The sequence below is a fragment of the Hylaeus volcanicus genome, chromosome 3 (genome assembly GCF_026283585.1).
Source record: "Hylaeus volcanicus isolate JK05 chromosome 3, UHH_iyHylVolc1.0_haploid, whole genome shotgun sequence".
NCBI lineage: Eukaryota > Metazoa > Arthropoda > Insecta > Hymenoptera > Colletidae > Hylaeus > Hylaeus volcanicus.
In genome coordinates this window covers 23,862,366-23,886,941 of record NC_071978.1, presented here as the reverse complement: position 1 = coordinate 23,886,941, position 24,576 = coordinate 23,862,366, and the positions used below count along the sequence as shown (strand labels likewise).

Below are 24,576 nucleotides of genomic sequence, written 5' to 3'. Positions count from 1 at the left end.
GCGAAGGCTTAAACTCGGGGCTAATAGCAGCAATAGCGTATTTTAATCTTCGCCCGCGGAAGTGCATTTGTCATTTCCCTGTCGTACAAAAGCTCCCCCGGCCTTGGATGCTGCAATTTTGCCAGCGAGATTATTCGTTCAGCACGGTTTAACGGCGACACGTCGGATACTTGGAAATTTCTTCCGTCGGCAGAGTAACCGTTTCACGGTTTTCCAGTTTGCCTATCAGAGACCGCGGCTGGAAAACTCGCGCTTCTGGAATTGGTTCTTCGACGGGTGTCCGTTTGCCGCCTAATCGAAGGTAGGAAAAGGACGCTGAGGGGTGGTCGGAAATATCAGAAAGCTGGTTGCTACGATAGTAATTGGCGATAGAGTTTGCAGATGCAATAATATTCAAGGGGTCCTGCAGAGAAATTATCGTAGTATATTAAAAAGTAAATATTTTAAACTCGTCACTTTTTTTTTTTTTTTTTGAAGATTGCTTGAAACGTTATTTTAACACGTTGACTGCCACGCTGACTTTTGTGACAATTTTTATGAGGCAAAAATCTTGTTTTAAAATAATTGGTACTAAGCTTTGTCAAAGTATCTGTTGTTGAAACCTCATCAGAATTCAGGAATCTTATCCAGATATATTTTCTTTAACACCTCATCTCCAGAATAAGTATCTTAAATTACTAGTGAAAAGTCCTGTAACCCAGAAATGAGTGACGTGACGGTCGGCGTGTTGATATAGTAAGAATTGTTAACTCATTTACAATTTTATTTGACCAAGAAAGAACTGACATACTCAATTTAATTGTAATTTTTGTAAACTTGAAATTGCAAAAGGCTTCTGGGTACGAGCCTGGACGACCAAACAGAGTTTATAAACATTGTCCAAGTTTTGAAAACCCAGTTTCTGATAAGCGATATATTGATTAACCTTTACGGTATTCCTGACGTGGTATTCGTAAGTTAAAGGAGCACTTTCGGTCCTCTTTCGGAAGATTACCGCGAGCTTCACGCTGTCCTGAATCATGGAAAAATGGCAAAGTTTTCCGATAGTTGCGGGGGAGAGAACTCTTCTTACCGTCGCGTATCATGACGTTAGGTCCGCAGGCACCCTAAAAACGGGGTATTAGAAGAGCCATCTGGACGCGGCACTTCGACGTCAAAGTATTCCACGGAACGGAGTTTCGACTTGGCCGCAATGCCGTCACGGCAATTTCTCCAGGGGGATGGTTACTTACAGTGTTGGCTTAAACAACATACTTAACCGGGCTACTTAGTACTCACGGGCGGCAGACGTACCCCTTGCAATAATAACATTTCACCCCCTTTAATCCGCAGCCTGCTGTTAGTCCTCGGCTAAGTATCTGTCCTCCTCTTACCCTCCATTGTCGTTCCATCGCCTTCCAGGGCGAAATCAAAACACGGAAAAGCCGATACAGTTTTGCGTAATACCCTCGTCAGAAACTTCCTCACAATGTTTTCGGTCCTGTTGCTGAAGGGTGGATGTCGCCGCGGAAGAAAGAACCGCGACGAATTGTTTTGCGTGCAAATTACAGATTGGTTCATAATTCTAATTGGCTTGTGTATCTACGAATTAAAATCTAGCTGGTTCGTAAGCAGCGTGCAACATTTAAATTATTGCGAAGATTGCATTGTTCCTAGAACGATCATTCTAATTATGGTAGATGATTGAAACGCTTAGAACGTAAAATTGAAATGATAATATTTGTTTTTTACTTTGAGTCTTTAAATCTTGCAACGTAGTATTAGTTCCATTCCTATTTGTCGAAATAGTTGAGCAATTTCAATGTAGAGGTCGAGCGTTGTTCATCGTTAATGTTCGTTTGTATTTAAGCCGTTCGGTCTTCGAAGAACAGCGTTGGTAACAGATGCATAGCTGAATGATAAGATAACGTGCAGTAGGCGGGGTACGGATTCCCATATAAGTTCCACAGAGTTAGGAGATACTCCATCGAACATAATACAGCATAAACCCCATAGTGCTAAGCGGCTTAGTACCTCGCAAGGGCAGTGACGCCTGACACATCCGTATATACGGGCCCAGGTACGTGACGTCTCAGACGTGGATTTTCAGACAGCTTTTCCATAATCTAGAGCATTTTTTCACCTTCAGAAATATAACAAAAGAAAAAACATAAAAATAAACATCATCTTGCATTCCATAGTTAACGTAGACTCTCCTTGCTCCATCTCACAAGTAAATTAACGAGGTTATCCAGTAAAAATCATATTTTTTTAAAGCAGATTATTAATCGATAAAAGTACGTAACAATGCAATCAATAAAAATTGCGGAGAAGGCGTAGAAGATTTATTTCGACACCGATTAGAATTCATTGTTTGCCCAAACAATCCCGCGAGAGAAAATGTTTCCAGCCAGCTATTGCAGTTAGCTAAATATTTTGTTTTTCCCATGAAGTTGCCCGGCGGGTCCCATAGAAGGGGCCAAGGGGCGACGCGTGACACACCCCCATTGAAATCCTATGCACGGGATATGCTTAAATTAAACGGACGCCGGTGTCACATTATGGCACAGAATGGCGAGTTATATCTAACCTCTCATTAACCCCGTGTGAACTCGAACGCGGGACCCTCCGTGTAACGCGACACGTCGAATTTTCGAATTCGAAATACGTACCGGCGCAGTTTATTACGGGTTGCAGTGGGTCATACGAGATGTTTTAATCGATCGCTATTACGTACGAGCTGGAAACATCAGGAATGTGTGGGGCGAACGAGAATCGGGCGGAGGCTGTGCGATCGGAGAGTTCAGAATTATAAAGGCCTGGGGTACTTGCTTTTAAGGCCCTATAGTGTGTTCAAATTATATTACAAGGTTGGCAGGGCAGATGTTAATTATACGAAAAAATATTGTTACAGGTATGCAAGACGTACTGAAAGTGGATGGTTCAAACTCTGGGTGTGGATGGTACTCGTCTGATCGAGGAAGAAAGGATTACTAGACGAGAATAATAGGTAGCAAGAAAAGTCAACGTGTGTACAAAGATTTAGCTGCGATATTTAATCACTTGTTTACTGTATCATTCTATAATTGAGCCGTTCATTGGACAAATCCATTAACTCCATAAAACAAAATGTTGAGAAATGCGATGAAATAATGTACAATTGTTTTTTTTAAATTCTTTTTGTAACACAAATTCGAATAAATATTGTAGAATACATGAGATGTAGCTTTACAGAGATGTAGATGTACATACAGATGTAGCTTTCATCAAACGGTATATAAAATTAATAAGAAACAATAGCCAAAAAACAAGCGTTCAAAATAGTATTAAAATTTTTGTGACTGGTGGAGTTAATCGATTTGTGCAATGAACGTCACGATTCATCTTGTAATTTTTGTAAACATGATATTGCAAAGGTTCTGGGTACGAAGCCTGGACGACTCGACAGTATTTATAAACATTGCCCAAGTTTTCACGTTTGAGAAGAAGCCAGAGTTTCCATTCCAGAGACGAGTTTCAATAGGTCCAGAAAAAATCGAGACGCGATTCGTCGATCGTTCCGCGTCACCGTCGCGCCATTATTCCTTCGCGTCGCGATCTCCACGCTACAATGTCGATTCCTCTCGTTTCCATGGCTTTTCCCTTCCTTTTCGAGTTCACCTCGCGCCCTTAAGCAGCTAAGAGCCCATGATCTCGCCGACGGCGGCCGGAAGAGAAGATCGGGAAATGTAGAACGTCCACGAGCGGCTCGTAGAGCAAAAGGGACGGAATGGAAGGGAGGGCGCGTAAATCCCGAAAAACTTCTTACCGCAACAATGGCTAGTACCGATTTTAAAAAGATCCTGCGAAGATTTGCCATCACTTTCACACCTCTCCATGGCACCCCAGCCAGCCTAAGACCTACAACAAATACCTGGTGGGCATCGTAATCTCGCTAAGGCCTCCCATAGCGGGGGTCCCTGCGGGCTCCCATTATGATTTTCGCGGCATTGTCACGGTGTCGAATCTGTCTACAAATAACCACTAGAGAAATGGTTACTCTGTCGATACTCTTCAACGATCCCGTCTCCCTTCTTCCTTAACCCACCGCGATTCGTTTCTCTTTCCAACCACCGTCGACGCCCGTCTATCTGCCTCGTATTGCCTCCCCAGCTCTCGTTCCGAGGTCTCCGCCATTCAGAGTGGACTACATTATTTTGCTGTAAGGCCCCGACCACACTGTATTATCCTAACATCTAAATCCCGACAGCTGGATGTCTATCAGAGACTCTCAACTCACGAAAGCATCCGTCGCTAATAGCGGCGACCTACGATAGGCTCGCCTATCCGTGGCGAGCCGATAAAACCTACCGGAGGCTCGCAACCTCGATGATTCGATAATGAGAAAGAGAATTTTTGTTCCAGCGAACCCATCCACCCGAGCTCTTTCACTCGATGGATTAAAAGAAGCGATGGCGTTCCGATACCGCGATACGGAGCACGAGTAACTTTCCACCTGCGCGTTCGATGCATTATTCATTTGTTGCGATTGAAATTTCCGCTGATGCTTTTTCGGGACACGACTCCTCTCCTTATCGTTTCGATAATTCCAGGCGTTATGAAACCTTACATGCGTTCGTCTATTCGAAAGGAAACGAGTAAAAGGCGATTGCCTCTGCTTGCGATACTTTCGGTTTATTTTATTTGGATCGGTGTTGTGGTTTGGTGAAAGTGTTGTATTCTTTATCTTTTATGGATTTTGTAGTATATATTTGTTGATATTTGTAGGATAGTTGTTTCGAATAAGCTAAGGGCGATGGAGGGTGGAAAGTTCAGACGCGAAACCAATATAGAAATCCTAGCATCTGAGTTTTCATTTTCCGGTACACCACGTATTCGTAAAACTACCAAGAATTTACCTGAGATCGTCAAAAAAGTGATACACGGTCAACCCCTAAAAAGAATAACAAACACTACTCCCTCCAACTAAATAGAATCTTTCACCAACGAGCCAGCAAAGAAACCCCTAAAAGCGAAGTTTCCACCGCCATTGAAAGCGACGAATGTCTAAAAACCTAAACAATCGCCTCGCCTTGCCTCGCATAGCGCGGCAGAACCTGTTTCCATCCGTTTTGTAAAAACGTATCGTTCACGGGCGGCCCAGTGTTGAGAACCACTTTCTAATGAATGCGCCAGAGGTGTCAGAGCAGCAACTGTCAAAACACGAGCGGCAAGACGACCGTGGGCATACAGTGTGCGACAAAGATCCACGACGGGACGAACGAGGGCAGACGGGCACGGTCCTTTTCACGCCATACTGGATGTACCTTGAAAACGGTACACGGAACCGATGTCTATCGATAATCGCGACATTCATCCTTTCATTCCCCCCTTCAGGGCTGCGAGATTCTTCCGCGGCTACGTGTCGGATACTTAGCAACGTCGGAACGAGGCATTGTTCGCGGCGCGCGTTTGTTGCACAACGGTCTCCCCGCCTTCCGTTCGTTGAATTGCAGACGATCCTTATCAACGAAGGCTAGAACTCTTGTTTTTTTAAGAAACGACGAGAAACCTGGAATTAATAGCGCGTCGTGGCATAAACACTCGACCGATCTCTCGTCGAGCCTGCGCAGACTCGATCCGCGACTCGTAAAATAACTCGTAAAATAAATCTATACGTCTACGGCTTCAGCTGTGCAGTGGATGGAAAATATTAACGATGTTCTTATACCTGTAACATTTTTTGTAAAGCGATTCCATGGCTGGCACTCGTTCGCGGCAGGTGTGGTAATCCTGACTGTCCAGCATGTAGCGACTGGAAGTATCGTTTACGTTGCCCGTACAAAAAATCACAGTTTACTCCCAAAGGGTTCACTTTCAGGTCCGTGTCGATTACCTACTTTTTACCCGCTTCGGTGAGTACTATACGCTCCCGAAACCGTGCGGTATACTCTTCTTTCGAACTCCCTGCACCGGAGAATTTAAGCGGTGCTTTGCTTCCGTTGGGTATTCAAGTGAACGAAAGACGCGCGTATTTTTGGACACGCGTATCGTTATTAAACTGCGAATTAATGCATTTGTGATACAAAGGATCTACGCTTCCGTTCAAAAATATATGGACACCTACCAACTTTAAAGAATAATCAATATACACCGTAAATTATTATTATAAAGTGTGTACTATAATCTAGTATTATACCGCAAACTAAATACGGAAACATGAGTGATATTTATTAATATATTCGTAACATTTTTTAGATACTTATTCCAATTAAGAAAGTGTCCATATACAGATAAACGGGGGTGTACGGTGAACATAGCTAAAAGGTACGCGGACCTATGCAAAACGAATATATTCTATATGTATTAGGTTTATATATTGGGTTGTCCAGAAAGTTCATGCCAATATTTACGAAAAACTCAAAGGCACATTTAAACCTTGATATTTACTTATTGAATTACATAGGCACCATCTTGTCCCATAACCTTTCCACCTTTTAAAGAATGTATTCATGTTATTTGTTTTCAACCATTCCGATATATTCAGACCTGTACCATGTACAAAAAATCAGCATGGACTTTCCTGACAACCCAATATATGTTTCGTATGTTTCTCATCATAAAATCCGCAATCCAATCATTATCATAGCACGTACGAGTGTCCACTTTAGGAAAGTATCTCTTCGTCGCCCCGCACAATTCCAATCTCCAGTATTTACTTCGTGATCTTTCCTTAAAAGAAAAGTCCTCCTTCCCCCAAGAATTGTTTCCTACTCCAAAAGTTTCAGCGAACAACATCGCGCGAGAACGCAGGCGACGATTAGCCCTCTCGAAGCCCGCGACTAAACGCATTTCGCTCAATGGCCAGTTTCAATTACGGCAACTTCATCGAAGTGATTCAACAACTCGCTGGCGAAACACTGGGCCCGCGGTGTATCTTCTCGTGGCGTTTAACGACTCCATCTTCCAGCGGGGTATCCAACCCAGCTGTCGGGAACTTTCGTCGAGCGGAGGCAAACGGAATCGAGGGAAAAAGGGTGCGAAAAGGGAGACAGACAGCGGCGCAGGAAGGTCGAGGGAGAGGGACAGAGGAAGCAGTCGCATGTGGAAGAATCGGGCAGGGTGGAGTCGACGACGAGGAACGGTTAGGCGTGCGCTCTGGGCATATCGGCTTTCTGGAGAGCCTTGGTCGATGTTCCTGGTTCCTGGTTAACCCGCGGGATCGGTTACAAGGCGACCCAGCCAGCCGATTGGTCCATTTTGTCAGCGACACCCGCCCACGCCACGTTATCGCGCAACTACTCTCTCCCACTGTGCCCTATCACGCATTCTCCCGCTCTCTCTGTCCGCAGTCGTGTCGATAACCTTCCTTCGTCCGTTCTCTGTTCTCCCTTCGTCGGCTGTCACTCTCTCCGTCTGTCCTCTCCCTCTTCGCGTCCTCCCTTCGGGATCTCCTGTGTATATCCTCTCGTCGCTCTTCCTCTCGAGACCGTGCCGCTTTGACCTTCGACGAAAAAAGGATCCGTGTTTCGAATGCGACTTCTTCGAGTTCGTTAACAGGGAGCCCCGTGACTCGGCGATTTTCGACGGTGCGCGGCACACCGTGGGGAAGAGCTTCGCAGCGTTTAAATTATGGGAAGAACCGACGACAGGGGTGGGAGAAGGGACCGTGGAGTCAGCTCCCTTCGAGGTTATTAAGCGCGCGAATGCGAGCAATACGATGGTCGCGAGTGCGCGTGGAAAAGTCACGCGTATTCTAGACGTTTTCCCGTTGTTTTTCGTAATATGGTAGCGATGGAACAGGGTGATAGAATATTTTTATATTTTACTAGCTGTGCACCGCGATTTCACTCGCGCGGAATATTAACGTTGCGACCCCTTTTCACCCCCTTGGAGGTTGAATTTCAAAATATTCTCTCTTATTCCTTGTATACATCATAAAGGAAACCTCTGTGCAAAATTTCAGCTTCCTAGGTTCAAAACTGTAGCCTGGACGTTGATTGTAATCAACCAGGGTTTCGTTCTTATATACATAAATAAAAGGTTAACTGAACTACCTGGCGTAGAAAACTCTTAATAATTTAAAAAAAAAATACGTATCCAGAAAAAATATATTTGAAATTAAAGTACGAATTACTCCCATGAAACCCGCGTGAAGCGCTCCTGTAACACTATAATTTTCCTAATTGTGCTTCCATCTGAATCATTGCCGTCTCGAAAGGTGGGAAAAGGTGGTAAAAAAGAAAATACCAGAAATGTAACGAATAGTTTCAGCGTGTATTGATAATAAACAACGAAAAGTCTAACCGTCGCTCTCGTTCCTGGACGATCGACGAAAGAAAATGACAAATAAACAATAACTTTGAGTTGATTAGTTAATCGTTTCGTCGCGTGACGGGGATCATGCAGTCCGGTCACGTATCGGCGATGCGGACTGATGCGATTGTCGCTTGACGAATCGTTCCACTAGCGAGCGCAAACCGGGCAAATAATTGCCGCGAACGAGCTGCATGATTTTAACCCGTTCAATGATATTCGCGACCGGATTACGGGCGGCAATCGCATAAATTCTGGGAATCGTTGCATAGTTCGCGGGTGGAATGGGGATGGAATGAGCGCGCGTTGGCTTCCAGGGCACAAAATTGAAGACTTGTAAATTGTTTTGTCGTAATGTCATAATAATCTGTTAATATATTTTCGCGTGAATGTATGTACAGGCGCAAATAATAATATTAATAATAATATTAATAATATTAATAATAATAATAATGATTCATTTCTCCTCGTATATTTATATATGTATATTTTTCGTGTTAATAGTCTTTACGTAAGGTACCTATGTATACGTAGATCATCGTAGTATGTTCATATTTATAGGGTCGATTATACAAGAAATTCGCTACGTGTCTCTCTCTCTTTGTGTGTGTGTGTGTATGCGTGTATGTGTTTGTTCGTGTATATCTACAAAGAGAAGGGCGATGGTCTCTCTACCGCAAGAGAATCGATCGACGATCACCGTCAAGCCTAAACGCGGCTCGTTACTCTCGGAGTAAAACGATTCATCGAAGACCGTGTCGATTAATCAAATTTACAAAGCTAGTATCTACTTAGGCTAAAGGGCAGGCCGGGGAGGAAAGATTTCGCGAAGTTTCTTAAATTATTTAGTTCGACCAACGCTCGAGTTCTTGAATCAACAGCGTACGCGACATTGTGCGGTTCGGTTTCGCTGTAAAAATATCCCCCCATGGATTCGACGGATCTTGATATAAAGAAGGCTGTAACGCGGTCTTCGGCGGTAACATTGCCATTTCGTGGCTTCCTTAGGGGTACGACGATCCAAGGAAAAGAAAGCTTAGGGTCTTCGCGTATCAATCGAACGGCTTTAGTTCCTGATACTCGACTTCGGTCTACGGTTCGGGTTCGTGTTTTTTATTTTTCAAACGTTCCACCGTTTCGCGTTAGAAGTTTAAATAGCGTTCGAACAGGCGATCAACAGCTTTCAGGCAACGATTACATCGAAGAACATTTTCTCGAAAGCATGGCTATGTACAGACTACGAAAAAAAAAACACCGAGTTCGTTTCAGCCTCGAAGCAGGATCGTTCGCGGAAGTTTCCGTCCTGCTGGTATCGGTTCCTCGACGGTACCAAACTATTTACACGCACCACTTGCGTTTTGATCTTGAGAAATTGCACACGTCCGCTCTCGCGAGCTGTCTAACGACGTCAACCGCACCGAGTCTGGCCACTTTTCTTCAACGAGGTACGAAGATACCTGTCGGCGTCTCCTAAAACGTTCCATCTTCTTGCACGGTCTGACGCGAACCAAGTTTTACAGCGTGTTTCAGTTCGAATTTCCGATTCGTTCCGTCAAAGATGTTGATTGATTTCTCGCGCCCTTCGACTCCTCGACTCCATCGGATTTCTCGCTCTTTGATCTCGAATAATTACTCCTCGCGCTCCAGGGGCGTAGAAAACGTCCGAGTCCCTCGACTCTTTTCATCGAGACGAAGGCAGCACCCATCGTTCGCGCGGCTTCGGCCTCACAACACCTCGAAACGCTTCCCGAGGAATCGATGCTCGTCGCTGGCCGTGATCTTGCTCGATATGGAACACTGATCGTCCTCGGCGTCCACAGAAATGATTGTTTCCGACTCGAGATCGTCCCTGTCGTATCACGCTGGTGAAAACGGTCTGTGAATCTGCGGCGGTTTCGGGTTGGGCGGCGGCGTCGCGACCCTTATCAATCCCTGGCCTTGAGACTGACCCTGAGGAGTCTGCTGATTCGACGGCGGACTGCCCCGCGAGGAAGGCGTGTGAGGGCTAGGCACTGCGACCCTTAGAGGGCCCGTCACCGACAGATTCGTCGCCATTAGCGGCGGGCTGTGTGCTTCCGATAGGCTGTCCGACAGCCGCGATATCCCGCCGTCGGAGAGTCGCGAGCCGTCCGATAACCTGGACATCCCTTCCGGTAGCTGATGCGAGACGTGGGGGTGGTGCAGCAGCCCCTCGTGAGGATGCAACCTAGGCGGCGGTAGTCCCAGATGATCTGGTAGCCTGGAAAATTGAAATATGATCCGTGAGGTCGGGATTCTTGGAGGGTTGATTCGGTAGGGGTGGTTCGGCGATGGTTGGACTCTGGACGTTTGTAGAAATTCATATTTTTGTAGGTATAGGTGAAGAGTCGAGACAGAAAGTTCAAGAAGAGAGTTCAAGAGTTCAAAACCGTGGAACGTGTATGTTATATACACCCCCGCTCATAAGTATGTGGACACATCCTTAATTGGAATAAATATTTAACAAATGTGACGAATATATTAATGAATATCACTCGTGTCTCTGTATTACACATTTTGTAATATTTATTATAAAATGTATATATTAATAACGTTAATATTCATTAACGGTGTATATTAATTATTCATTAAAGTTGGTAGATATCCACTTATGTTTCTGTATTTAGTTTGCACTATTATACTAGATTACAGTACTTACAATAATAATTTCAAGTGTATATTCATTATTCATTGAAGTTGGGAAATGTCCACATATTTACAAACAGAGGTGTATCTTTCCATTTACGCAGAAATTCAGAACATTTCGTAATAATGTTCGTAAATATAATCACTCTTCTTCGGTGCCAAATCCTGTAATTCAAGGTGAATGTATGAAATAACCCCTTTGATATATAATAATTACACCACACGGCTACAAAATGTTGCCTCTGAATAATACATTAGCGAACCATCTAAGAACAACCCCGAGTGACATCTTCACAAATTTGCCCCGAGCAACACGTTCTCCACATCGTTATCATCTACGTGATTAGGCTCTTCGAAAGTCCATCGAAATTTCATTATCGAGTCTCAGCGATGGCTGATAGATCCTAGTGCTCGATTAAGGGCGGCGTTTTTTTTTCTTCACGAGCGACTTACCTCGATCCTAGATCGCCCCTGGGCCCCACAGCCTGGAAGGGGCTCGTTTCCGTCAGCCTGAAGATCCCGCCACCTGAGATGTTCGGATGATTGTGTTGCGGGCTGTGCGGTCCAAACCGGAAGCCCGTCGGCGGGAATTTGAAGGCCGTCGCGTGGTTGAATCGAAACTGCGATTGCGATGGATCGAAGCGGAAATTTAAGGATGGCGGAGGCAGAGGTCCGAGGGGCCCGAGAGGAACAGGAGATGGTTGATGAGTCGGCGGAGGCGAGGAACTAGGCGACGGAGGCGACGTTCCGCCGAGAGAAATATCGGAGTCCTCCGAATCGCTGCCTCCTGGCCCGGGGCTCAGGGCACGCCGTGTATTTCCGTTTCCTGTGCCAGATTGCTGCTGCATTCTGTAACATAACGCAACGCGACAACGTTAGTTCTCGTTAGTTTCGTGTCATCGACGCGTCAACCCCTGCAGGATGACTCGTAATAGCTTCATTTATTCTACATAAACTAGCTACAGAGAAATATCAATAGTCTACAGGGTTAAAATTTTGTCTCGAGACAGTTGTAAACTAGAAAATCTAGCATTTGTCGTGTTACTTATTTTTGTATCGTCATCTTACGAATTCTATTCAGACTTATTTTCATTAGTACTCAGCTCTTAAAATTAATTGCCGAAGTTCCTTAGTGAAAAGTTCTGTCGCCCATATATGAGTGACGTGGCGTTCAACGCGTTAATCTTAAAAATATTACCTTATCCACATCTCGACTATGTTTCATCTTAGCGAATTGTATCCACATTGCACTTTGCTACGTGGAATCATTAATACGAAGACCTTCCGTCCACGGGTATCTCGGCGATCATCAGATTACCGTCTTCCCCCCCTTCATTTAGCAATTAAAACATAGAGCATGTAACCTTTATTACTACCTTGCTCTTATCGCCTGATTATATGAATTTACTTCTGCACGAAGCCTTTCTTCTCCATCGGAAGTAGATCGGCTATTACGAGGTGTAATTCCTCCCTCGCGAAAATTGCTGACTAGTCGGTTAATTGGTGAATAGACGTGGCGTATGGATGAACCTCGCGCAAAACACGTTCGTCTTTATTACTTCGTAACCAGAAAGTGTACATCGATATCCTTTGTTTTGTTGTCGAGCAAGAACACCAAACTCGTTCTTGCGATGTTTCGTGATCGTCGTCGTATTATTTACTAAATTTGTCAAACATGCACTGATATTTATTCGGTCTAAATACGTGATTAACGCCTAAGTCGTCTTAAAAAAGTTAAATTTCCAATGGCCACCATTGCCGCTCGAATTTTCTGCTTTCGAACCCTTTCTTTCGCGATCGCTGCAACTCCACGAGTCAAGACGTCCCGCGTCGTTCTTTAACGGATCGATTACTCGAGCATGCATCTCCCGTCGCGGGGTCAACGAAAAAGGTCAGCCGCCATTGGCAGCAACTCGGTCAGATGCGTCGCAGGCAAGAGAGGCCGACGTGGGCGTTGATCGCGATGAGAATTTCAAACTCCGTCTTGCTTAGACGGAATGGGTGGATGCACGCGGCACGGAAAACACTTTGTTTCCAGTCATCGTCGCGAAGCGGCTGCAATTAATGAGTAGGCTCGTCCTTCCCAGGTGAGCAAGGATTCACGGGAGAGTAACGACGATTCCCGACGACGCTTCGTATAAAAGAACGATCCACCTCATTACTCGAGAGATTACGAACAGATACGGATATACCGCCAACTTCTCACGCGACCCATCCTGCGCTCGAGATAAACGGCGAACAGTCGCGATCGAAACGGATGTTCCGACCTGTCGACAGGAAAATGTTATTCATCACGCCACCCACAGAGAATTCTTACAGCCGATGACTCACTTTGCGCTGCACTCGTTTTGATTCATAGACGAAAACCGTGCGCAATGACCGTTTAAGTTTACCGTGTTTACACTGACTGATAACATCTCCAGGTTTTCCACAGTCGACGTTTAAATAATCATTTTCGCAGCGTATGTTGGACACGTGACTGTTAGAGACTGACAATTGTAGAATTAAAATGGGATATTTTATATTAACACGTTGACGTTGACGAATATATTATTCAAGCTATTGGAGACTTCATAATCGAACATATATCGAGATATTTATTTTTGTATCTTCATCAAGATACATAAATTTCGTTTAAATTCATTTCCTTCGATGCTTAACGTTTAGAATTAATTTGTTTAGTTCTTGAGTGAATAGCACTGTCACTCATGTATGGATGACGTAGTTACTAGGTGGAATTTCATATTCTTCCTATCGAACAGCTCCCATTCTACTCACTCTCCAAGAATCATCAATTTTTCACGCCGTCGAAGCCACGACCAATTTTAATTCCGAACAAGATTCACACCGGAACGTTGCCACGAATCGAGTAACAGCTTAGACGGGGGAACAATGTTGTAATTCGTTTCGTCGATCTCGGGAAGAGCCAGCGCAATTTTCCTTTGCTGTCAGGAACTCGCGCTGATGGAAAACGTAAACACCCAGGAGCCGCGCGAAAATAATTCTTCGTAATAAGAGAAAACAGCGAGACCGCTCGGCGGAATATATTTCTAGAGTGGAAACGCTCCTCGTCGATCGTGGGCAAAGAGAAAAGGAGAATCATTCGCCAGTCTGCCAAAGACAATGAGATGTTGTGGTCGCCTTAAAAGCCTCTTCGCGCCAGATCGATTCGACGCCGGGGCGCCCGAGATACTCCCGTATTTTCTTTGCTAATCGAGTTTCGAGCCCGCACAGTTACCACGGTAACACCTCGAATGATTTCGAACAGGTTCGCTGCTCGAAACGAGGATCTCGTCTGCTTCCTCACGCTACAAAAAAAAGAGGACACATACTCGCGAGGAGCTGATTCACCCTCGCGCCAGTTCGAATGCTCTTGGCGAGCTACCGATCTCGTTCACGCCTTAATCGATCCTCGATCCGTTCGCGTTTGATTCATTCCCCCTACCGAATCGTTCCTCTCCCCAGTGTCACGATACCTGATTCCTCGAACTCGATGGGCTTGAGTCCGCAACATTCGCAATTTTTTATCATTCTTAGTCGGGTTAAAAGGGACAATTTGTCTTCAGTAAACTATTTAAAATATTCATATCCTTTTGATATAATAACCATGTTTTGCGCAACACCCTTGGATGCTATTTCACAAAATCTTTTATTAGGATCCAAGAGATTGGTATGTACATTTTCTAAAAAGGATCCTACTCCTTGAGTAAGTTGTTGCACGAAAAGAAAGCGTTTCTGCGAAGATTGATACAACCTAGTAAATTTTCGTTCTACTTCTTGGATTCTTACGAGTATCGAGATTGTAAACACCGACAAATGTCTGAGCTCTTACCCCCCAACACGTCACATTTTCTTGACGAGATCACGAACGCGATTTACTTCCCCCGAAGGCTGACAGAGAAGAAGAGGGTAAATGGCGGTGGAACGCGATTCGAGGAGAGGCCACTCTTGCGTGGACCCGTTTGAAAACGCGTCGGACACGGTGGTAATCGAACCCGTACCTCGTTTTCTTCTCTCCTGCCCCCCTGGCCCCCCTCCAGGTCCTTTTCTACCCCGGTGTCTCGCTTCAACGGGACACTCGACGCGTTTTAATTATGCCTCAAGACCGCTCTCCTTTGTCTTCGTCCTTTCACGAGACACCCGCACGAGCGCCGCGACTTATTATGTACCAGCCTCTCGTTTTGTTCCGCTAAGTGCTCTCCGACGATCGTCGTCCCCATTGAGGACCGCCTTAATGTCGTGGCATTAAAGTGCGGAGACTCGAGCTTACGGTGTCAATTTTTCGGCGCGAACGCGACCGGATCGCCGTCAATTTATCCGATTCGTTGCAAACCGCGAAACCAACGGAAACGTCCTGGTTCGACGACGAGAGACCATTTGCAATCAACAAATTTCTCGAGTTTTATGGGGCTTGTTAACGATTGATCGCGTTGGGAGGGAGGTTTCCGCGTTCTCCGATCTTCAAATACGAGGGAACGGATCCAGGGATCGAGGGAGCAGGCTCTATGCGTATCATAAACACGTAAAATTAAACGAGGTTTAAGTCATCGTTTAGCTACTTTTGAATTTGTTTATACGATACAGTTTTAGATTTTTACTCGTAAGCGGAAACGAGCGCCACGAATGAACTCTTATCTCCGTGACTATCGACTGTACCAAGCTGCTTTTTTCACCTATTACGAGTAATAATTAATTACTATTTTGAAGCTGGTTCAATTATTAACAGCGATGCTACGCGGCGATGATTCCCCCGTGTCCATGGTTCGGCTACTTGCGCGTTAATTGTTAGAAAAAATCGCGACTACTCGTGCTACTTACTCCGTAATGTGCGCCTTCAGAGAACTTGGAAATATCGTTCGTGTAAAAGGAACATAGAAACGCGCGTTACTTTGTATTCATTTGAGTTTTGTGAACATCTTCAAAAACGAGATAAAAGTGCACTCCATCTTCTGATTTCGGCAACTATAATACGAAGAATTTAGGAATCGTTGACTCCCATCCCATCTCATCTCGTTCCCATCGGTTCTTTTGCATTTTTTAATCTCGCTCTAAACCAGAGAGGACTGCCGCCGCGGATTTTTAGCACGGATTTCCTTTTTTCGAACCTTTTGCTCCGGAACGCGTATAATATATTCGCGGCATGTGTCTGCGCGTGCACGCGTTCCCCCGAATTCGCGTGGCGAATCGAGGACCGCGTCGAACTCGGCCCGAACGAGCCATCACAGGTGACGCGGTGCTTTTGGCGGTGGTGCACGATCAAAAAAGAAATTCATCAGGCGTCGTCCACGGGGAAAGTATCAGGTGCAACGGAGGAGCCCGACGAGGATGCGCCCCGCCGTTAAGTATTTACGCCGCATGACGAGTCACTTTTGTAATCCCCCGTATGTTGCCAAGTATTATGCACGCGGACGACGACGAGGGCTCAAACCGTGACGGAAGCTACTGTAATTACGCGCAAGATGGTCGTCAGCGCCATGGAAGCCTCGATCGATCTCCGATCGAGAAAATCCTCGCGGTGAAAGGATCCATGGCTTTCGCTCTGGTGACGAAAGACTCTTCAAGGGGTACGATCGTTTCGATACGAGTGCGACTCTGGATCGACTTGATACGGGGATTGTGTGTTATCTGTCCGCGCGATGGAATGGGGGCGTTTCTTTCACGACGAGAGCAATAAAACAAGACAGCTTTTCCCTTTGATGAATTTCGATTGAATTACACCACATTTTCATACCTATTAAATTCTTCTAATGATTGATGCCCCACACCTATGGAACGGAGTGATTTACAGAACAGAACGTTCGGATAACGGAGATTCTGCTATATTTAGGCGTTAGGCGTTTATTTAGGTTCGAATCTAATGTCGTACGTTCATCACGGTATATACATATATAGTTCCTTATAATAACATTCCTAGCATCCTCGTGCGCCTCGACTTGGTTTATAAACGTCAGTTCAGAAAGCTGTCTCATTCATCTTCATTTCGAATCGCTAGGTGATACATCTTCGGAACCGGTTCTGGGTTCATTGATGCAAATTCGCACAAGTTAATCGAAATTTTTCATCTGTACATATTTATTATTTAAAAGCAGCTCGTAGTTAATGTTTCCGAAGATAACGATAGAGTCGGTCGAGATAAGTTTACCTCATTTAATAGGTTACTTATAGAACATAGCTTAATACAATTATATACAGTCAATCCCATAAATATTCGTACCCTCTATGTTGGGTACGAATATTTCGATGAAGAAGTTTGACTAAAGTAAATAATAGTTTCGATATTAGTGTATCTATTTTTCATTATAAATATGTATACGAATAAGCTTATACATGTATATATTTATATATAGATCAACATATTTAATTCAAACAAATTTCTTCGATATATATATATATGTACGAATATTTATGAGTCTGTATATTATTTATATACGTAATTTAAAAATTCAGATCCTTGGAGTAATCTGTACAGGCTTCAGAAAGTAACATCTCATCTCTTCAATTTGAAGCGTATTTCTCCCATTCCCGTTACTTCAATTTTTAATAAAATGTCCGATATCCCTACGTATCAAATTATTTCCAGTGTTCCACATCCGAGAAACACAGCGTTCCCCGCGTTCGATTCTCGATCGCCGATCAGAAGTGATCGCGTCCTAACACCGAACAGAATTCCACCAACCAAAAGAATGTCCGAACGGGTGTTTCGGCTCCAGTTCCCCCCCTTTTTTGATCTCGAAACGAGTTTCTACAATTCCCTCGCGCTCCGGGCGCACACGCGCGCCGCTCTAGCGCGGGCTCGTTCAGGTTAAAAAAAAAAGGGAAACGATCAATTTCAAGCCCGATATCAGAATCGGATCTATCTCGAGAGCCACGACTCTACTAGAGTGACGAGGGATATCATTTTAACAGAATCTACCCCGTGTCGAGCACCGTGGATTTTCGTGCGTGGTACGAGCCCATCCCCGATCCCTCCCTCCCCGCCTCTTGGGTCCCTTCGATTTAGACCAACCCCGTGCCATGCTAAATACCCGCTGCGCACAATGGTGAACATATCATTCGAAAATCTGAGCTATACGACGAAGGCCTCCACAAAAGGTAACTGGATACCGGTACGAGGAGGAGACGGCATGTGAACAGAGGGCCCCGCGATTTCAAGCAACCGGGACCCCCTCGTCTCTCCACCCCTCGACGTCCCTGACTACCCCCTTGCCCTCGTTTCGCTGCTTTTTTTGCTCTCTAGCTCATTTTTAATAGCCGCTAATAGAGACGTTAAAACGATACGGGCCCTCTCGGCCGACTCGGTTCCGATGCTCAGTTCTTTCTTCGCTCTCTGCCAGGTCCCCACCAACCCCCTCGACCCCCTTCGTGTACGTCGCCTCCACTGTTTGTCTTAAAAAAGCGCCTTCCACCCTCGATGGTGGACCGGGCCGCGTGGTGCTCCTAAACGTTCCCAAAAATGGGGTAAAAAATCTTTTCAGTTTTTTGCAAACCCTTTTCGTTATTTATACAGCGAAGAGGAAATATCGTTACGGAAGAAAGGAGGGAGAATTTCACCCCCGATACGTAAGAACCACCCTGTTGTGTATCTTCCCTCGCCTCGCTTGGCACTCCCAAGCTGGGAGCGATCGAGTCGATAAGATTCAGCGATCTGGGAAACACGGCGTCGGATTTTAATCATCCGCCCACGCAGCGATTCCTTTGCTCGTTGAAGCTTATTACCCGCGAAAGGAAACTATTGCGCGAAGCGGAAGCGCCGGGACGAATCGCGGTATCCGCGCGCTTTCGCAAATTTCATCGCTGCCGTTCCTTTTCCCTTGACGAAACGCGAAACCGTTATTCGAGCAATCTAGCTTCGATGAACTGGTAACCGTGTAATTCTCGAAGAGTTGAATCCTCTGTGAGGTAAACGATTAAGCCATTCGCGGTGTTGTACAAACGTACACCGAACCTTTCACACATTCTACGACCTAAAATTTCAGTTCGATTGGAACTTTGTGATATTCATCCCTTTGAGCGCCAGAGGAATTTTTCAAAGGTTCACTCAAAGGTTTAACAACGAAGTAAAGCTAAATTGTTGAAACGCAAACTGCGTCACGTCGCGAGGAAAACAAGGAGGCCCCGGTGCAACGTACGGAGTCGGTGGAACAGGTAGCCTATGATTTGCAACATTTTAATCCGGGCCAAGATCAGGGAAGTGCCGCGTCTGGGCCCGCAACATGGCGTCCGAGGCGAAAGAGAACGGCCGTCCAGTGGCCTCGTTCCGTGAGCCGACGCGAACCATCGTCCTCGTCTTCCTGTCACCCTCCTGGCAACTCCTGAGAAACCGGACAAATGTTTGTCCCGCGAACAAAGAGAGTATCCACTGACGTGGCTGGCGCTCACTTGTTCCGTCCTCTGGGCACCGCGTCCCCGAAATCCTGATCTGTTTGAGGAGATTTTTAAGCGCCCCGTGTCCCGGACCGAAAAACGATATCCACTTGCTTCTTCCTCGAATTTGCTTTCTTTTAAACGTCTCCGATGTCCCTAAATGCGACTGCAAAGTTGTTGATTTTAAAGCACGCCAGGCCTCGATCACCGCGATACTTGGATTACACGTCTGCTTGAAAAAATGCCTCAGACTGTCAGTTTACAAGTCCATGTCGTTACAAGTTTCTTCATCTTAACCAAACAGATAAATGAAGTTTTAAGTTTTCCTTTAAATTTCTTTGACGATTACTGTCTCGAATGATGAAACAAAAGTTGATCTTCTTGCGAGGCATTTACTTTGATATTTTAGTAATCATCGGTATTGTTATTGATTAGACCAAGAACCATCGCTGCTCATTCTTGTTTACAATCATGCATCTTTGCTCGACACGTTCACTGTCAGGATAATAGTCTTGAGAATTTCTACTGTGACTAAAGTTTGTTTACTGCCTATTGGAAACTACATAATCAATATTTATTGTGGTCAATTTCATTTAAATTTATTTTCCTTGGCACTTGACGTTCAGATTGAATTTTTTTAATTCTTCAGCGAAAAGCACTGTCATCCAAGTATATCTGGCATTTCTCGGGTATGTATGAAGATTTCCTCTGGCTGGAGAATCCATCCTCTAACTTTGTATCCTTTTTTCAAAATCGATACTTTAAACAAACGAAGGTTAAAGCGCACACGGAATTAATCTCTGTATCGTCAACTTTGTTGCGAAATTCGTGTAACTGAGGCACACTGGACGTTCGAAACCGTTCGAGCGCCTCGGGCGACATTTTCTTCCGCTTTGGACGGATCCCGGTCGTTTACGAGGACCGACAAATAATTTTCTACAGGGGCATAGACGTCCCCGAGTGTTTGCCCAGGTCCTCGAGTGAAGCATCTACTACCCTGACCATTCCGTGGGAAAAATCCTCGGAAATTAAATCCTTGCCTCGGCCTCCTCTGACGAGGATGCGCCGTCTAGACTAATCCCGTTGTTTTAGGTCGAGCTGTGGTCTTCCCGAGCTGCTCCCGGGGAAAAATTATTCCTGGTCGGTTAGTCAACGACGAACGAGTCCCGTACGTACGGTCGAAATAGTTGTCCGTCCAGCGAGTCGTAGGAAAAATATTTGCACTCAACCGAGATAAACGGGAGAGGATAATTTCCCTTTCGAGAACGGCGGAACGCGATCCTTGTTGGCACGAGGGCCCGAGTAGCCGTCTTCCACAATACAATTACCGATCGGGAGGTCTAACGATCCGTGGAGACTAATTAACCGTCTCGATCATCATCCCGGAAACTATAGATGGTTATCTAAATTCTGTCGGTACATGTTGCTTCGACATTTTTACCCTTGTTGCTTCCGTGTTCCCTTCTGCTCGACGAACGGCATGAACAGGTTTTCCGCATGCTAATTGCCTCGGTATTAGTCGCGAGTGGCGTAAACAACATTCTTCTAAGATGCATTACATTCTTCTAGATGCATTCACCGACTCGAAACTAAAGTTTTCGGGGGTACTTTTTTTTTTTTATGAAAAATGTATAAACTCTATCGGAACTGTCTTTTCATCTGAACCGTATGTTCCGTATCACGAAGAATTTCGAAGTGGAACCTTTTGCACACTACGTACGAAGGACCAAGCTGTCCATGTTTTTGAAAACGTCGAGGTGGAACCCCGCAGATCGTCGCCATCCCCGGCCCGATCGTTTAAGACGCGCTCTCGATGAGAATTCCGCGTCTCATTTAATTTAATGACCCGTTTTCGAGAAGCTGGTCGGTACATACGTCAGAAATCACTCGGTAAATAATTAATGTGTAATCAGACTCCGTTTGTGTGCGCGAACGAAAGGGACGAATGCCTCGTCTCGCGAGGTAGCAAGGGCGCCAGCCGAGGGAACGCGAGAAACGAAGGGTGTTTGCCAGCAAACACCATGGAGGACCTCTTAACGTGTCCTAAACCTATGCGTGGGGTTCCTTTCGTTGAACAAAGCGACGTGGAAGATGGTATCGCGAGGCGAAGTTTCGCTCGTGCTCGTTTCATTTTTATCGTGCGCTCTCTCAGGAAATACGACGAACAATATTTGCACGACGAACTTCGCGAGGAATGTTGACCGGTGAAAACAAATTCTATTTATGATGCTATCAGAAATTGCCGTTTTTAGGGCTCGAAGGCTGGAGGGTTTTCAAAGCACGACTATCCTGCTACTTTTGCGGTAAATTTTCCTGGTTCGAAGGGATTTGGATAGAATAATTTATTGAACAAAATAGCAGAAGGTACTAGAGCAAGTTGTAGATTGGAGATAAAATTGAGTTGAGTACGAGTTTGTTAACGCCTTGCTGGTTTTATTGTAGCTTAACAAATTGTAACCATCGCCAACGACAACCAACGCGGGTAGAAGTTTACATTAAAAACGAGTTTTGGACAGGTTCCCCGTATAGTCAAATACACTCGTAGCAATTTAACTTTCCCAAATATTTGAAAAAGCCACAATCTACTCCTGTCGTTAACTTCTGTCTGACCAACTGTCTGTAAATCTACCAACTGTCTGTAAATTACTCTCTGTCTCGTTACACAACAGTACAACGAAATCGCAACTCGAAACAAGTGGTTCTGCACGAAATAAACGAGTTTGATTTTCGCGTACCTACTTCACGTTTACATCAATTACATCAATTATCATCCCGACGAGGACCTAAATTAAAGTCGAAACGTCGATATACCTATCGAATAATTTTCTTTGCACTCTATCACCAATCAGTGTTCATTCAATTTTATCATTCAGCCGTCGAAGACGAGTCCACGATGTTTTCGAGCGCGAAACAGCGGAGCCAAGGTGCGTGGGCGTCGAAACGAGTGCACCGCAATCGATGTCTCTCAATTATCGCGCGACGAGAAAGAGAGGAACTTCAATGGCATCCGATCGAGGCACGCGCCATCGCTTAGAGGCTCTTCGAGGTTCGAGAGCCCTCGAATTGATTCGAGTCCCGTGGCACACTTCGGAGCAAATTAAGTTTCGCTTCTGAAATATGCTCCGTCTCCCTCCGTCCGCCTTCGTCCCCGTCTTTCTTTCGCCATTCATCTTTTACCCGTCTTTCATCTTCGGAGATCGCTTCGACGAATCGCGTTCCGTGCCGTTGCAAATTGGCATCGAGACCGATTGTTTCGCTAACAAAAAGATCACCGCGGGATGGGGGCCCGGGGGCAACACGACGACGTTAGGACGCTGGGAACGCGAAAGGGATGGATGAACGACGGAGGAACTCGACAACGAAAGTGTGTCGAATCGTGCCGAGAAAAAAACCTGACTATGTCGCGGACAGTAGGGTAAAATGTTTCTATTTTTCTTCCTGTTAATAGTTGAAGCTAATGGAAAATATCAGAAGCGAAAGGAAATTAATTCTATCTCGCGACATCAATGCTTGCAGCTCGCCATACAAAAAGTAATTCAATCTTGCTACATCGATGCTTGGAGCTCACTACATCAAAAATAATTCGATCTTGTGACTTCAATCCTTGGAGCTCACAACATAAAAAATAATTCAATCTTGTGACATCAATGCTTGGAGCTCACCCTACGAAAATTCATTTATGAAATCACAGTTACCTGCTAGTTTTAGTCATACTTAGTCTACTCGATTATCATCGTCAAATACGAAGAGATAGTGCGATGCTTCTCACCTGCTCCATTCGATAATATCCGCGAAAGTGAGATCAGCGCCGCGGAGTGAATGGAGAGCCGTTAATTCCTGTTACTTTCGTCGCAAGAACTCGCGTTGTAACATAAGGAGCAGCGTTAGTGAAGCGGGAAGGCAGTGAAGGAGGGCAGGGGACGAGGGACGAGCCGCAGAAGCAAAAAGAGGAAACAGCCCCCGGTAACCTCTCGTTTGCACCGGCGCACGCTCAATTAACCATTTTCAGGGAAAAAATTCGCCGACCAAATTCTGCGCGACAGCCCGTGAAGTCCGCGGCTCGTGTTCACCGCGAGGCAACCGAGCCGGACGACGAGGCAAGTGCAGGAAGGACCTCGAGGAGATCCAGATCGAACGGGAAGAGCCGGAGGGGGGGGGGGGAGAGGATAGGAAAAAAAAAGAAGGGAAAGCAAGGGTGGGCCATTGAGGTAACCCTGTATCGTTTTTCAAAGAAGGCCCCCACGTTTCGTCTCTCTCGACGTTCGTCCTGTCCACTCGACTTTTCTCTCGTCTTTCCTCGTCTTTCTTCCGTTGTCTTTTTGTCTCCTCGGTACGGAAGATCGTACGGCACGGTTGGGTGTAAGATTTCACGTATACACGCGGGATGGATCAGATTGGCCTGGCCTTAAGCCGTCGCAAATTACCCCGTAAGCCTTTTAGTCGCCGTGTGTGTTTTGCTGGCTGCGCCCTAAACCTCCCCCGACCACCTTCCTATCCTTCGCCTCTCCGCGTTATTATTTTGTTGTTCCGTAATATCCCCGAAACCCCCGTGGGGCTTTGCCAGGCCACTCTAAAGGGAATCTAACCGGTGCCCGTGGTCTGCGGGGGTACGTTACAGATATAGTTCCGAACTACGCGAATGATCAGTACACCAAAGTGGGACTTTATCCTTCGACTCCTGGCAGCCCACTTTGAACAGAACGTGAGCGTTTCGGAGACCGTAACCGGCGTAGGCGGGTATTCGTGTAGTAATCGCTGCAGCGTTGACGTGATTTAGGCAGACTTTCATTGATAATCGAGAAAATTTCATTTTCGTCATCGTGTTAGTACTCCTCTGTTCGTAAATATGTAGATGTCAAGTTCAATGAATAATTAATATACACCGTAAATTATTATTATAAAATGCGTACTATAATCTAATATTATACCGGAAACTAAATACAGAAACATGAGTGATATTTATTAGTGTATTCGTAACATTTTTTAGATACTTACTCCAGTTAAGAAAGTGGCATACTTATGAATGGGAGTGTATGTATTGATCTAGGTGGATATCGTTTTGTGAATATTATTACTGTGGATTTTATGCGTGATGACGTATAATAATATACAAAAGGTGCATAAAATATACATAGAGTATGTTGAATATATTGTGCAATGAGTATAATGATATTATTATTTCGTTTTCCATAAGTGCGCGATAGATGTATTGAAAGACTTGGTAGTTTCCACAAATTGAACACTGTAAATAGAAAATTATGAACATAGTTAATA

At 45.1% G+C, this 24,576-nt stretch overlaps 1 protein-coding gene and 1 long non-coding RNA gene across 2 annotated transcripts in view; one reads left to right on the top strand and one right to left on the bottom strand.

Moving 5' to 3' along the window:
• LOC128874264 (uncharacterized) overlaps positions 1–4,357 on the top strand; it is a 45,242-nt gene extending 40,885 nt beyond the window's left edge. The window contains exon 3 of the long non-coding RNA XR_008456617.1: positions 2,894–4,357. This is a non-coding gene — a long non-coding RNA (uncharacterized LOC128874264). The remainder of the gene's footprint in view (positions 1–2,893) is intronic.
• A 36-nt stretch (positions 4,358–4,393) lies between these two features.
• The window catches only part of LOC128874258 (homeobox protein SIX3-like), a 67,268-nt gene continuing 47,085 nt past the window's right edge, over positions 4,394–24,576 (bottom strand). The window contains exons 2-3 of the mRNA XM_054118808.1: positions 11,392–11,787; positions 4,394–10,513 (exon numbers count right to left, since the gene is read on the bottom strand). Coding sequence (XP_053974783.1) covers positions 10,132–10,513; positions 11,392–11,787 — 778 coding nt within the window. The 3' untranslated portion in view covers positions 4,394–10,131. The remainder of the gene's footprint in view (positions 10,514–11,391; positions 11,788–24,576) is intronic.